The 16350-nt window shown below is 45.8% G+C and overlaps 1 protein-coding gene across 2 annotated transcripts in view; it reads right to left on the bottom strand.

The window, feature by feature from the left end:
• Window positions 1-1369: 1369 nt before the first annotated feature.
• Tekt3 (tektin 3) overlaps window positions 1370-16350 on the bottom strand; it is a 36929-nt gene continuing 21948 nt past the window's right edge. The window contains exons 5-8 of one of the 2 annotated variants that reach the window (XM_021177307.1): window positions 15471-15614; window positions 12519-12741; window positions 9142-9296; window positions 1370-1704 (exon numbers count right to left, since the gene is read on the bottom strand). In XM_021177307.1, coding sequence (XP_021032966.1) covers window positions 1488-1704; window positions 9142-9296; window positions 12519-12741; window positions 15471-15614 — 739 coding nt within the window. In that variant the 3' untranslated portion in view covers window positions 1370-1487. The remainder of the gene's footprint in view (window positions 1705-9141; window positions 9297-12518; window positions 12742-15470; window positions 15615-16350) is intronic. The other variant, XM_021177308.1, reaches the window with a different exon arrangement.

Raw genomic sequence — 16350 nt, 5'->3', positions numbered from 1 at the left:
TCCAGAGACATAAGTAGAAATTACTAAAATTATAGGCAGCTTGGCTATTTACAGGCAATTACACACATTTCTAAAATTGAATGCTGCCTGGGTAAATGGATGCCTTTGGCAGCCCAGTGATCCTTCCAGACTCACATCATATTAAAGACAGTTTAAACAGAGAGAGCCAGATCGGGTGCTGTAGCTACTCCAGCCCTGAAATTCTTAGACATGAGAACAGAGCTTGAGCCTGGGCTGCCTGTAGAATTCAGCACTGCTGCAGTTACTGTCATGAAGTCGCCGCCATGCTTCAGACTAAACCCCAGATGTTTATTTACAGAATCTTGCCTTGCCCACAGTTTACCAAAATAAGAAAACTGGGCCTTTTCTGTCTGAACTACATTTTTTTTCTTCCCGTCACATTCTTGTAATGCCAGGAATATTCACCAAAGTGAAAAGGACTTCTCTCTTTCCTGTGAGTGTAAGTGTTATGTCTTTATTCATATATATATATATATTTCATGGAAAAAGAAAGATTCCCCCAAAACACATAACAAATAAAAGATGTGTAAGTTTAGACTTGTAAAACTCATAAAATTACGACATTCTGTTGAACTTTTAACTGTTGGATAATAAGACAAAACCTATAATTTGATTCTAAAATGATATCTTGGGGAACAAAAATAGCCAAATGTACAAGCTTATCATCTGTACATCTACCCTTCAGGCATCTAACGATGTTTTGTGACATTGACTAACCAATATTCTAAGGAGAAAGGGCATGGACTAAGACAGGAAGACCAGAAGGAGGGAGAGACATGAATTCTGGAGTTAGTGGGCAATGACAAAGCAGGGTAAGCATATTGAGATTCAGAGAGAGACACCAAGAGAAAGAGGAGAATGTGAGAAACAAGAAGAAGCCCCTCTCTGCTGTTGCTTCCCATTTCAGAGTGTGTGGCAATGTTGAGGAATGCCCAAGAATTCATGGGCAAGAAGGAAAAGATATGGGAGGAGGTTAGCATCCTGCCATCAGTTTCAAAGGCTAAGGTTCTCCCCTGTGCTTCTCGTGCTCCAAGGCGCTCTACCTCGTTCCACATACCAAATGTCCCACCATGTCCCATTGGGTGGTGAAGACTTTCACACACAGGTCTTTAGGGAACATTCAGGGTTGCTTACAGCATTATGACTCAGGATCTGGTCACCACCACAAGGATAAAATGGTCTTCATTTTCAGCTCATCCATATTACTTATGGAGTGATGAGAATCCTTCGACTCCCATATTTACTTTCTTGAATAGATCGACTACATTTCCTTATTTCTATTCCAGAACCCAGAAAACAGAGAATTAAGGTTTAGGCACAAATGAAAGGCCATCCATGACAAGGTCACGGTGTTTCTGTCAACACAACTCTTTAATAGTGACTATATTAACACTCATTTAGATGCTAAGGTACTGTTTTCTTTCTACCATTTTTTAGGAGTTTGAGAACTACTTTTTCCAGGGTCCCTAGCAGTAGCCCACCAGCCGGAGGGTGTTGGGGTAGCTATTGCGCATGCTCATGCATTTTTCCTGGTCGATGTACAGAGTGTTGGCTTTCACAGCCAAGTCATGCTCCAGGGTGGCTTTGGTATGGGCCAAGGACTGCAAGGTGTCCTCCGAATCCCTCAGGCGCTGCTGCAGAGTCTGGATGGTTTCGTCCACCTCATAGACCTCGTTAACAAGGCTGCAGGAGGGAGCGCATGGTTAGGTGGACGGGCACACTCAGGCAGTCTGTCCCCAGCTGATTTAAGGGACATGTCAAAAGTACTTTTTATATCAAGGGATGCATATATCTATGCATGCTTCCAGAATTACCAGAATCATCCCCTATTGTCAACCCCATTATAGTCTATAACCCAAAAAATAATCTAAACATATTCCTGAGATAACACTAAAATTCCACTCACTTATACACACCACACACACACACACACACACACATCCACATACTGACATACATATTCATGTGGACACACATGAATGTGTGATGCTACTTACAATATTTTAAAAGAAGAAAAATCATAAACACTGGTATTTCATTAAAAAGCAAATGTGAGGGGAAAACCTCTTAACTTAGGTGGGACTTTATACTTTTTACTTTAGTCTTGAAAATGACCTTTTTAGGGTTGAGAAAAGAGCCTTTAATATATAGAATTCTACCCAACCTCCTACCATATCTCAGTTAGGGACATTCCTCGAGTTATAATGTCCCACCGAGACCCTAGGTAAAAAAAAAAAAAAAAAAAAAAAACCTCCCAGATCTCAAGTCAGAACATTGTAATTTACCAAACCTTGACACGACATAAAGATGACAGTACATGACACTCGTTGTGTTCGCTGTGACTCTGAAACGGTCACAGATGCTTTTTCAGATGTACTGATGAAAATTAGTCCCGAGGACAAAAAGTAAATGACAGCGTCTTCACAAACTGGAGCAGCTCCGCCTCACTGACACAATTCAGGTCTGTCTCGGGCTTCCGGGTTTGTACTGTTTATAGACCTTCCCTAAAGGCCTGTGTGTCTTTTGCATTTGGTCTCTAAGCTGCCTCAGTCTTTGCTCATCTCCCTGCCAGAGCACTGCTACTTATCAACATTTGCATAAATAAACATAACTATTAGACAAGCTTCTGGAAATAGCAGCCATGCATTTTTTTTTTCCTGTCTGCTTGGAGAAACCATTGTCCCTAAGTAACTGTTTGCCTTCTCATTTTGTTTGTGTTTTGCTGCACATAAGAGTTCAGTGTTTACTGGGCCAGCTTCTTTCTTCCCCTTTGGGATTTCTTCTACCATGTTTATATTTAGACCATGGCTCTTCCCAAGAGCAATTACCCACTGATTTGACCAATAGTATCCCCCAGGATACGCCCCTGGGGCACTCAAGGGTAAAACCTGGCATAGGTTATAAAAAGGCAGTCGTTGGTTTTAGGGACTGCTCTCCATGTGAGTCCCACTCTGAGTGTCATGCCAGGTCAAACAGCTTACTCTTACATCCCTACACAAACCCAGACACATGTCCACTCTCCTATGAGCAAATGGAGACATCAGAGGATACCCAGCAGCCATTTCTAAACACTCTGCTTGGATCCCACTCAGTTGAAAACGTAACTTTGATTACAGTCAGCCCTCTGTATCTGGGGCTCTGCATGTACACTCAGTAAGTCACAGATTCAAACTATTTGTCAAAAACGTATTCATGCTAAACACATATGTTATCTTTTTGTTCCCTAAACTATACAATGTAACAACCAGGATTTACATTGCATAGCCATTACAAATAATCTCTCCATGAATGAAAAGTACACAGAAGGATATCAATGGGTTTATATGCAAATTCTGAATCATAAGGGATTTCATGTTTGTGGATTTGGATATCCAAGGGAAATCTTGACACCACCCTAAGGGATCCTGATGGATGTGCATCACGGGTGGTACAGAAATGGAAATGTATTTTCTTCAAACTGCATATCAGAAACGGTTTTGAATTGAACAGTTCCTATGACCAAGTAAGGATTGAATTGAGGCATCCCTAGAGGGAAAAAGGTTTCACCATGACAGACATGTGTCCAAACCACATTAACACCAGAACACAGTGTAACTGTGTAGCTTCACAGGACTTGGCAGCTGGAGAAGGACCACCAGGGGTCATCGAGCCCAGTGTCCTTGTTCCACAGATGAGGAACCTGCGCCCAGAGGATTGATGGGATGTCCTGTCCATGGGCACACAGCCCACATGTGTTTATAAGCTCTATAAGGCTGTCCTGGAAGCGGGGAAGGAAATACAGAGTCTGGGTGGCGTCCTAAGAAACGGGGTCCCATTTCCTGTCCCCACCCTCTCTATTCCTTGCAATGAGACAATAGAAGCAGAGACCCAAGAGGGTGGCCTCGGGACACAGGGCTCCTTTGAGATGACCCATCTCTCTGTCTTTCTTCCTTGTAATCCCCACAGACAATACACAGGATGCTGGCCCAGCTGAATGTCAATAGCAAATAAACAAGTAATTTTTAATGCCAAGTACTTTTTTTAGTCCTAGTACAATACACATACTATGAAGTTTACCATCCTAGAGCATATTCGTGTATACATTACATAGCTGGCTCCACTAACCATCCAGGTGAGGAGCACCACAGAGACCCACAACCTACCTAAAAGTGCACCTGTAATGTACCCTCTACATCTATGGCTCAGATAAATCACAGGAGGAGGAGAAAGGCCGTAGGAGCCAGCGGCCTGGGATTCTTTGCTTCTTACTCAGCATACACACCCACTTTTTGCCCTGAGTCCCTAAACAGCACAGTACAGCAGCTGCTTATTTTAGTACTAATTACGTTGGGTTATGCTAATATACAAATGATTTCATGCATATAGAAGGAAGTGCTCATAGCAAATACTATACCATTTAATATACAGGACCTGAGTGCCTGTGAATTTTGACATCTCTGAGGGTGTCCTAGAACTAATATTACCTCCCCACCCCACCCCCCAATCAGGGAGCTGCAATTAGGAGATTTTTGTTTCTAACTCTCTTAGACTTTTTTTTTTCTTACATTACTAAGGGCAATAAACATAGTTTGTTTTGTACTTATGTGATGCACCCTCTAACCATGCTCTCTTAGACTTTTTAAGAGGAGTTACCAGAAGGCATCTGGATAAGATTCCACAAAGACACACACACACACACATCTCCATGACAAATGAAGATGATCTCACAGCTCCCTAAGGGAAATCCCACCCCCAGTCGGCTTCTGAGTTTCCCCTCCCAGATGCATCCATTGGGTTAGCCCCAGGCTCTGAGGCTGGCAGAGGAGGGACCTGAGAGAGATGACCTCAGCACCCTGTGTCACCTGTGTGCCCCATCTCAGGTAATGCTAACCTCATCCTTTTGGGTGCTGGATTAACTTCTGACTGACTTTACCCCCTCCCCCAGACCTCACAGCCTCCGGTCATAAAAACTAGCCATCTTGCCTTGCAAACACCCCCTCCTCTCCTACTTCCCCCACCCTTCTCAGCCCTACCCCCATCCGTTCCTCACTCCTCTGCAGACCAGCCCTCCAGTGAACTCCCATAGTCTCTGACCTCAGGGGATTCCTTTGCTATCTCCTCACCCAGGGTAACTTTTCTGTCTCTTGAGCTCTTTAATGAAGGCCAACCTCCAACACTAGAGAAAGAGGTACTTCTTGAGACTAGTTTGTTGCTCAATACTACGGTTACGCGTGCCAACAAGCCAAGGGCATTTAGGAATATCTTCCCTATAGACAACAAGGAAGCAGCATCATTCAGCAGGAACAGCACTTACATCCTGTAAAATTGCCCCGCGGCTTATAGACAAGACAGAGGTATGCGTGGGATGAGGATCAACTTCTGCATTCTAGGTGCAGGCGGCAGCGCTAGGGTTCAGGGAGCTGCAAGAAGTTCTAAATCTACAGGATGCACTAAGAATAAGACTCAGACCCAAGACAATCAACAGGAAATGGAGGAGCCCACTTACACACTAAACTCCATCCAGTCTTAGACATGGAAGACCCCAGTAAAGGGTGCCCACCTGCTGGCATGCTGTCCAGCCCCAGGGAGGCAGAGGCAAAGGGATCCTGAGTTCAAGGCCGGCCTTAGATACACAGTTAACCTAGCTCAGGAAAACCAATCACTAGGGGTGGAACTCTGGTGGAGGGCTTGCTTGCCTAGTGTGCTTAACAACCTGGGCTCCATCTCTCCCACCCTCCTGCAGCAGAAAAAAGGGCCACATCAGCTCAGACCACAGAAACATGGTAACATCTCATGTTAAAGACCTTGCGGTTCTCCCTTCCAGTGTCACAAAGTCTGAGAAATCTTCTGAAATGATTCATTTTGCTCTTTACAGCAAATTGGGTTAAAAAGAAAGTTTCTGTTTTGTTTGTGTCTATTTAAGATCCTAGCATATAAAAACTTCACCAGCTCTTCAGGGCTGCTGGAGAGGGCTGGGGGTGGGGCTTACACTGGATGCTGTTTATCACACCCTGCCCCCAGGACCTGCTTCTCCTCTCCCAGTCTTGCCTGGCTTCAGAAGGAATCCTGAACCCTAATGTGTCCTTCCTCCCTGTAGGCAAATGCTAGTCTCGGAAACTCCCGGAGAGAAACTGACAATACCAAAGAATCAATGCCAAAACAAGACACGGAAGACCTGGAGGAAGCAACCTCAGAGAGTTCATTTACCTGAAGCTCTGTGTACACAGCAGAGGAGCATCCCTCCCCTGCAATGGCAGCCATCAGAAACCCACATCACAATCAAAGACACACGTCACTTCCACTTTCCATGGTCTTGGCTGATTTTGGAAAACTATTTTACTGAAGGTGGTCCAGGCTGGTTTTTTTTCTTAATTACAGACTTGAAAACCATTTTACATTCAAATACAAATACGTCTGCTATAGTTTATTTGTGTTAGAATCAAGATTTAAGTCAAGCAGAGCCTTCTCTGGATTTCTACCAACGATGCCAAAAAGGCTTCGAACTGCTTTTGAAAGAGCCGGCTTAGAATATTTTAAATGAAATTAAGTCTTGAAATGAAAACTGCAATTTTTCTCCATCCCCCAAACTCCCAGCCTGAGTTTATGATCTTTCTCAATCTAGACAGACCAAAGGTTGCTTTCATAGTGATCAATTTTGAAAGAAACAAAAAGAAAACATGTTTTTCTCCAAATAATACCATTGGCAGGGATATCCTAACAAGGGACAAAAGCAGGTTCTGTCCTAGAGCCAGTGTGGAAGCAGAGGAAGCAGGCGCATTAGAGGACAAACAGGGAAACAAGAGAAAATGCCAGTGGTCTTTAGCTGGGAAAAAAGCATTCTAAAAAGGGGGGGGGGTGTCTCACTGAGCCTCTCAAGGTGTGGGGGAGGCCTCCGTGCTTGGTGACTCCAGATTCACATTAAGTCGTCACTCAAAACCACATTACGGTGGTTGAAATATTTGCCCTAAAAGTGCAATGAGCAAAGAATAGATAGCCAAGTAGTAATGTAAAAGCCAGGTAGGAGGCATAGAAGGTAGCCTGTAATTCCAGTCTGGGAAAGCAGAAGGCTGGGGGATGGGGATGGGTTGGGGTGTGTTCCTCAGAGCAACTCGCTCAGCTCACCAGCCAGCTCTGGGTTTGATTGAGAGACCTCGCCTCATTGAATGAGGTAGAACGATTCAGGATGATTGCAGACATCATACCCACACGCATACACAACCACAACAGGCAAAAACATACACAGGTCTCACACACAGGCATACACACACATGCACACAGGCATACACGCACATGCACACAGGCATGCACACTTGGAAGAAGAAGTGTATGGGCTGGAGTGTGCCTCCAGGATGGGACATACAGCATCCCCAAGGCCCCAGGTTCCAATCCTAGCACCCAAAGCAAACCTAACACCCCGTGTGCATCTAACTGCAGTCTGAAGAATTTCCTCCACCTCATTTTTGATGACTCTGCAGAAATTGTTTTGAACCCTGAGACTTCAGCTCAGCTTCTTCTAATAATATTTGCCTAAAGAGGGCTGGGGAGAAGGTCGGGCTCAGCGGGTGAAGGACTTGGTGCACAAACACGGAGATTTGATTTCTGATCCCTGGAACCATGAAAAGAGCTGAGTGTGGCTGTGCACTCCTATAACCCTGGTGCTGGGAGGTAGAGACAGGGGCATCTCTAGGACTCCCTGTCTAGCAGCTTGCCGGAAATGGCCAGCTCCAGCCTCAGTGAGCAACCTCATCTCAAAAAGCAAAAAAAAAAAAAAAAAAAAAAAAAAAAAANAGTGTGGCTGTGCACTCCTATAACCCTGGTGCTGGGAGGTAGAGACAGGGGCATCTCTAGGACTCCCTGTCTAGCAGCTTGCCGGAAATGGCCAGTGCATGTCCCCTGAAGTCTCCTGATCCTAGAAGAGCACTCAAAAAAAAAAAAAAAAAGAAAGAAAGGAAGGAAGGAAGAGAGACTAGGAGACACACTAGCAGCCTCTGGCCTCCACAAATGCACAAAATGGGCAACCCCCTGCTCCCACGTGTGAGCGGACACACTCACCCTCAGCAACTCACCATCTAATCCTAACAACTGCTTTCCTGCAGCAAGAGACACACTTCAGCTATCTTGCCTCTGGAGCAGAGGGCAACTTATTCCAAATATCCAAGGGTGTGGAAAGAGCTCATTCTGAAGAGGGGACATCCTGGGTGAACAGTCTGTGTATCAGGAGCCTGGAAGGTGCTACACTAGTTGATACACAGCTAATCTGGGAAGGTCCTTTGTGTATAGCTGCTGTCTGACCTTAGGATGGGGCATGTACTAAGGAACCCATGGTAAGCTGGAAATGTAAAATGTGTTTAGTACACCTAACCCATTGACCACTAAAGTTCAGTTTTGCCTGCTTTAAACTCGTACAGGACATTGATAGCCTGCAACCGCGCAAAATCAGCAGGCATCCAGTACAAAGTCTATTTTAAAACATGTTGGCTATCTCATGTATCTAACAAGTTCTACACTGAAAGCTAAGAGCCATGGGAATGGACAGCGTTTATGGCAAGAGCAGGTATCGAGGGCAAAAGACACCACAATCAGCAACCGAGTTCAGAGGGGCCGTTAGCATGGCAATGTGTCCAGTCTCTCCTCTGATGAGTCCCTGCCCTCCTCTCCACTGGGAAACCACAGAATGTCTGCACCAAGGAAGATGTTCTAGGAAACAAGGACTCCAAATGCTCGGAAACCCAAACCCCGCTGCAAATGCTTCGACTCAATTGAGGCTAACGGCATGTGATTGTACTGGTATCGGTTCAGTGTCTCACAAATATACGGCGCCACATGCACGGCACCAAGCTTACCATTTCAGCCGCCTGGAGTGATCAGTTCAAACACATTCGCGCCACCAGGCAACCTTCACTACCACTCCTATTAAGACTTTCTCCATCTTCCCAAACTGAACCCATTAACCTCCCCCCCTTCCCCTTTTTAACACTTTTAAAGAAGACTTCTTACCAATTCTTGCCATCATCGGAAAACATCCTGAATTAGAGCCCAGCTGTATCCTGGAAGCCCCACCCCAGCCCGCACGCCCGCCCTCCCCTTCTGACCATCCCCCACCCCAACTCCTACCACACCCCCCACCCCGCACACTCTTACCGTAACTGAGCCATATCCCTGCACAGCTCTACGTTTGGCCTCCTCGTTCTCTCATCCAGCCGGGTCTGCGCCACCTTCAGGAAGGCAGACTTTTCCTTGATGGCCTTTTTGATGGATTCTATGGTCATTTCAGTCTGGAAGATCTCCTGCAGGATCTGTGGCAATGAAAAGCAACTGCCGACATCTTGTTGCGGTTCCCTCAGCAACCGTGATACTCCTACCTATGCGCCTCCTGGATCTCAGGCTTCACTGAGAACCTTGCACCTTCCACAGTCTTCTTTCCTTGTGTTCAGAACACCTGCCACATCTCCAACCTTGCTCTCTGTGCCTCCACAGTTCCAAGTCCTCCCGATTTGGGCCCTTTGGTTGTGACTCCTTTCCTTATGGCCTGGAGACAGCCCAGGCAGCACCAGCACATTTTCCAAACTCCATGTGTTTTCTGCCACTCTCCCATCTAATCCCAGTGAGGGTCTCTCCAAGCCCTCCCAAGTTCCCTGTGCCTGTTCCCTCAGCCTCCCACCTACCCAGCATACATCACAGAGGTTCCTGGATTCTGTCTTTAGCACTCACTGCTCGCATGAAAATGCCTCTCAGGGCCAACATCAAGGCCTCCTGGATCTTTCCCTCTCCTTGAAATCGTGCCTCACCTGCTCCCTTGGTCAGCTTTCTATCTGCCCCTTTCCCCACTGCCAAAGCTTTATCCTTGGAAACTCTGCTGCTGCAGAGACCTTGCAAAACCACTCTCATTTAATGCCTGTGTGATCCCAGCACTCCTAAGCCTGCCACTCGGGCTTTGACCTCTCTTCTAAGCTTTGAGCAACCTGTCAAAAATGGTCATGTCTCCTTCTCACCAGAAGAGAAGATGCTTCCTTCTGCTAAACATTCATCTCTCTGATTCCAAGTGGATCCTTCTGTGCCTTCCCAACAAGGGGGCGAGGGGGAGTTGCACCTGCGTGTCCGTGTGTATGTGTATTGTCTCTCCAGGACATGAGACAGCAGGATCAATGTGACATCCCTGTGTCTACAACATGCCTGAGTGGAACTTGGAATGCACCTACATTGAGTTGAACTGTGTGTCCTTCCCCCCACCCCCAAGTTCATTTCTTGAAGTCTCAACCCTTGGGTCCCAGAATGTGACTATATTTGGAGATAGGGTTTCTACAGAGGTCAAGATAAAATGAAGTCAAGAGAATGGGTCCAAGTCTTACAAATGGAGGAATCCTGGACACTGATGGCTATTTTCGGTTTTCAAATTAATCTCAAACGGCGGGGCACACCTGCGAGGGAATTTTTTTTTTCTCTTCAGTACATTATTTGAAGTGGGAAAATCCACTTCTAATTCAGATCTTTGAGGTGGGAAGATCCACCTTTAATCTGGGCCACACCTTCCTCTGGCAGCCTTTATAAAAAGCATGGAAGGAGGAAGATGACCCTCTCTTTGGCTGCTTGCCCTCACACTCTCTAGCAAGTCGGTTCCTCCACTGGCATTAAAGCCCACTTCTTCAGGATTCTGGAAACCAACTGACACACCCAGCCTTAGGAATTGAACAATGACTGGATACTTGAACCTTCTGCTAGTAGACTAGCTAGACCACAGCCTGTAAACCATATTGGTTGTGTGTGTGTGTGTGTGTGTGTGTATAAAACCCTGACTTATACAGACATAGCTATACACAGAGAGGAGGTAACACAGATACATGGAGACAGGAGGCTGCCATGGAGTACAAGGAAGGAGGCCTCAGAGGCAAGCAACCTGTGGCATCTCAAGCTCCGACTTCTAGCCTCTCAGACAGTGAGCACTCTACGTGGCAAAAGGCTTGGCAAACTAACACAGTGGTTAAAACAACAACAACAACACAGAGACACACAAACCACTACCAGTGAACAAAGGGACTCTGTCATGACACCTTCCTAGGGACTTTCAGGATGGAGCTCTACTTCCCTGACCCCCATCTGCCATCCCAGCAACTTCGACAGTGTGGCTCCACCCCACTTCCCAAGTGTCTCTCCTAGGGCACACCATCATGCCAGTCTCACCAGCTTCCTTATGGACCTAAACCCAGCCTCTTAATTTCTGCCTCCTGGACTATGTTCAGGGCTTACCCCTGCAACATTTGTTTCTCCTTCTGATCCCTGAACATGCTTTCTGCTTTTGTCATGGGCAATCCCAGTGCATGACCTCGTACTGTTATCACCTGCTGCCGGAGAGTTAAAACTCTTGGTATACTTTTCTCTGCCCTGTACAATGTAGTACACTGCATGGCTCCGCTATTGTTTACAGCACAAGTTGGATATCGTGAGAAGAAAAGGTGAACTGTGGCTGCCTGGCGGGGAACATGGCACCCTCCATTATGAAATACTACCTTAGAGCAACAGCACCAGGCCTTTAAACAGGAAAAGACAGGCCAGGGCGAGGGCTCAGCAGTCAACAAACAGCACTGGCTGATTTTCCAGAGGACCCTGGCTCAATTCCTGGCATCCCTGTGGCAGCTCACAATTATCTGTAACTCCTTTTCTAGGAGGACCTGGCGCCCTCTTCTGGCCTCCATGAGCACTGCATGCACATGGTGCACAGACATTCATGCAGATAAAAAAATTCATATATATATATATATATATATATATATATATATATATATATAATTTTACAGAAGGAAAAAAAGAAGTTACAAGTGATGAGGAACACTTTCCATAGTACTTAGAAGTAGAGGCAGCAGCTCTTGTTTATCTTGAAATGTGGCTTCTGCATCAACCTTTCATTAAGTTGTTGTTTGAAACCCCTATACTCAGCAGCACAGACTACTTCACAAACTCAGGAACAATCAACACTACCTTTTTGCTTCCTGTATTTGGTCCAGAAAAGGGGTCTGAAATGGTTGACCCCAACTCCTGCTTCCCCGACCATATGTTCTACTAAATTGCCTTCTGAGTTATATACAGCGGTTCATTAAGCTTTATCATAATATTTTTGTTTCCATTGGCTACTAAGAGCCTTTCCCTACATAGTGTGTTCTTTGTGTTCCAAATACCAGTGAGCTCTCATTTCATTTTGACACCTGGCTACAGACAGAAATAAACCGCAGACTTTCTATTGCTTTTCATTTTCCTCAGTCTGGATGGCCAGGAGACCAGGTGACTTATGGCACTTTTCTGGGGGTGGTGAGAGATTTGTGGGCTCAGAGTACCCTGTCTTGTTCATGTCAGTGATGGGGAACTCACAATTAACCCACCTTTTTAGTTCACTTTTCCAATCCTGGAGGTGGAGACAGGGGCCTTGCCTGGGCCAAGTAAACTCTTTGCCTCCTGTCCCCCCACCCCCCCACTCCCATCCCCCATCCCTGGGTATCGCTCTTAGGCAGGGTGAGCACCTCCTTCACCTTCGTTAAGTGAATGTGAATCTTGTTCTTAGCATCGACAGTCTCGGCAATGCGATTGGTGAAAGCCATGTTCACTTTGTTGAACTGATTCCACATCTCATTGGCTATCACAATCAGGAGGTTCTCGGTTTCCTCTCTTAGCTTAGCAGAAGCTGCCCTCTCACTCTGGGAGCGGAGAACATTGTCATCTGTAAACTTGGCCCAAGTCTCCGGCACTGATACCCTGGGAATGGAAAGAGAGGCCAGTGTCAGCTCAGACGGTCTTCAGGGACTGCTCATCCTGAAAGTGGGAGGCCCCAGCAACACCTGTCCTAGACGTGTTGCATAAAGTGGAAACTACAGAATAAAGCTACTTAAAAAGAAAATTCCCTTGCTGGGCAGTGGTGGCACTCACCTTTAATCCCAGCACTTGGGAGGCAGAGGCAGGTGAATTTCTGAGTTCGAGGCTAGCCTGGTCTACAGAGTGAGTTCCAGGNCAGCCAGGGCTACACAGAGAAACCCTGTCTCAAAAAAACCAAAAAAAAAAAAAAAAAAAAAAAAGAAAAAAGAAAATTCCCAAGTGTTTTTTATTTTACTGTTAACTTATAGTTTATTAATAGGCACACAGGAACTCTTCTACCAGAATGGGGATAGATTACTGAAGGGCAAGAACATGCAGGCTCTTTACAAATGTGTTACAGCCAACCCGATAAGCAGAAGCAAGAATATCAACCTTGGGAGTCACCAAAGGCAAGCCAATGAACAACAGCACAGTGAGAAACCTTTCCAGAAGAGTAAGGAGGGAAACGGGGACTTGCAGCTGGAGACATGTTGAGAATTGTCTGCTGGCTTGCAGCTGAGGCTGTTGAACTGCCATGGTCTTGGAAAGGCTACACAGACTAAGAGTTTATCACTTAAATGTTTATAACATGGAAATTCCAATATCCCAAGAAAAGAGTATCCCACAAGACGGACATGGAAGGACAGTCATTTCAGCAATATTTATATAAAGCTTTGATAGCTTAGAAGCCATGGAAAAGAACAAAAGTCCAGGTTAGGTTAATGCATGTGAAAATACTTATGTAGCATGAAAATTCACAAATATTTACTTCATGAATCTATATTAACCTAAGGACATTAAGCTCACAAGCAACATTATTGGTGCAGCGTGTTGGTAAAAAGCTGGATAGGATGTAGAAATGGTGTGTGGGCAATATACCCTTTTTTAAGATTACAAACTAGCATCTGTTGATCTGGGGACAACTGGAAGGACTAAAGAGCAGTTGTCAAGTTTAGGTGTCTCTAGATGGTAGATTTAACAGGTTGTATCCATTTTCCTGTTCTTATAATAAAATTTTAAATAGGACTTAATGTTGACTAGACCCAAAATGATGTCATGAATGTGCCATATATTTTGAAAGGGATGGCAAAAGACTCGTGCTGAGACTGGGGGCCTTTCAAAGGGCTAGGTCCCAGGCCACTGCCCATCCTCCAAGGAGACAAAATGATGCTCTCTGCTTACCTTGAGTCATGTAAGAGGCATCATGAGGGGATGGCAGAGAACACTGGTTCTAAGTCACACCTGAACATCAAAAGCAAAGTTCTAACTGGCATTTTGGCTCTCAAGAAAAGGAGCTGCTTTGGGGGACAGCTCAACACCCCACAGGACTGAATCCATTTTGAAGTCTTTTTAGGGTAGTATGTAGAACAGGTGTGGGGAAACTATGAGGATCTTTACAGGGTGCCAAAAAGTCTCCATCTCACGTGTGGTAACATAGGCTTTCAGATATGACAGACCCACTAGCACGCATGTGCAGTTTGGTTATTTTATTCTATGTAAACTTCACTCAGTCAACTTGGTTATTTTTTTTTAAGCAAGTAGCTGGCTCAGACTATAGGCCCTGCCCCAAATAGCATCTAGGGGGCTGGCAAAGAACTGTCAGCAAGACAACTGTGACAAGCAGTGGTAAGAGAGGCATTCGAGGTTTCCAGCTGGGGCACACAGGGCCCAGGGCATCTAGGAACTGGCAATGTCTGGTCAACTTTTTGTTTGTTTTTCTAGGTTTTCTGCAAAAGAAGGAGCCATTTTCATGTTAGAGAAACATTTCTCTTAGATGAAGGAATGCATGATGCTTCAGTTCCCAAGGTCTGACCCTTCTAGAGTAAAACCTTATTAAAACCTGGTCAAGGCCAAATGTGTCTCTCCTGTTCAGGCAGCTGGTTGTACTTTATACCCTCCATTTTAACTCACTGACTGTGCTCACCACCAGTGCATCATTGGGAGGTACGGCCTTTACGTTGGTAGTTCTAAACCACGACTCCTGTGGCAACCCTCTAAGCTCCAAAAATACTACAGTTCACAACAGCAGCACAATTATAGGTATGAAGTAGCAATAAAAATCATTTAATGGTTGGGAGTCACCACAACCCTGTATTAAAGGGTCGCAGCATTGGGAAGCTTGAGAATTTCTGCTTTGAGTTCTTAAAGCACTGCTTTAAATAGTGAGTGGGCCATTAAGGAACATCAGTGCCTTTAAAAACACTCTTCCCTTTGAGCTGCTAGGGGCAAATGCAGGCAGGTGTACCGTAGCCCTCACGAAGTCACATCCCCTGCCTGTGTGCCTGCCTGCCTCTCTGGGGAGAATGAATCCATTCTCATTGGAGCTGGTCAGTTTTCCCAGAGTGGGCTGTTGTGACAGGGAGTCTGCCATTCACTTTTACAGGTGTTCTTTTGCCCTTCTGTTTCTTCAGCATAAAAACTCTTGCCAGAAATTGCCACTGTGGACTTTCAAGACTCCAAAAAATATGAACCCAAACTTCTGTTCTTTATAAATCATCAAGTCTTGGGTGGGAGTGGGGGTGGTTCCATGATAGTTGTAGAATACAAGAATAAGGCAGCCTACATGCTGCATCATTACGAAAGCATAAAGGACAAATGTCATGACAACCACAGGGTGGCAAGTGCCAGCTTACGTTGCATCGACTCTCTCCACGCCCCGGAAGTAGCTGACGCCCTCGGAAGTGTTGCGCAGGTGCTGGCATTTATCATCAATCCGGAGGGCGGCCTGCTTGTCACTCAGATCCTTCTCCAGCTCATGCTGTGCAGATCTGTCTGAGCTGAAGTCCCCAGGGAAAAGAAGACAGACAGGGTTCCAGTTAGTTCCCAAAGGACCGGCCATTACCCTCTAAGTCAGGGTCTTCCCTGCTTCTCCATCAAAACAATCAATTCCCACACTGAAGGAGCATTTGTGGAGATAGCCATACATGTGAGGCCTGAGGACCCTACCCTTGCTCGGCTCGCCCTGCCCTGCCATGTCCCATCCCTCCCCACCCTGCCCATGCTTCCATGGAATGTGGGGAGGTGAGGAGAGGAGGTGGAGGGAGAATAATATCTCCTACTGTTCACCAACAGTTGAGACAGGACACTGGTTTGCAACCTATGTCCATTTCTGGGCCTTCCTTTCCTCCTTCCTGTTCAGCTTCATATTCTCACCCACTTTATCCCCGGGCTTTAAATATAATTCTCCTCAAGGACCTCATGAGACATATACATCACAGGCTCCCGCGATTCATTGGTGACCTAAGTTTGTGGTCGTGCTTTATCTTGGATGTTCTCCAGGAGATATACATTAAGAGTCAGAATCAACTTCCATGAGTGCTTGAAGTGAGCTCAGAGGGCTCATGGTTCACCCTGGTACTCTGTCCCAGCAGCCCAGCCATGGAAGAGAAGAGAGCCTGACAATCTCAGAAATACAGTCTTCCCTGGACGCCAAGGAGGAGGAATCATAAGGCATGCCTAGAGGCTAAAGCTGGATGAGACCTGGGTGTGGGTGATGGGTGAAACAGATCTTCA

This window comes from Mus caroli, chromosome 11 (assembly GCF_900094665.2).
Source record: "Mus caroli chromosome 11, CAROLI_EIJ_v1.1, whole genome shotgun sequence".
Lineage (NCBI taxonomy): Eukaryota > Metazoa > Chordata > Mammalia > Rodentia > Muridae > Mus > Mus caroli.
The sequence above is the reverse complement of the archived record's forward strand: the minus strand, read 5'-3'. Positions and strand labels throughout refer to the sequence as shown.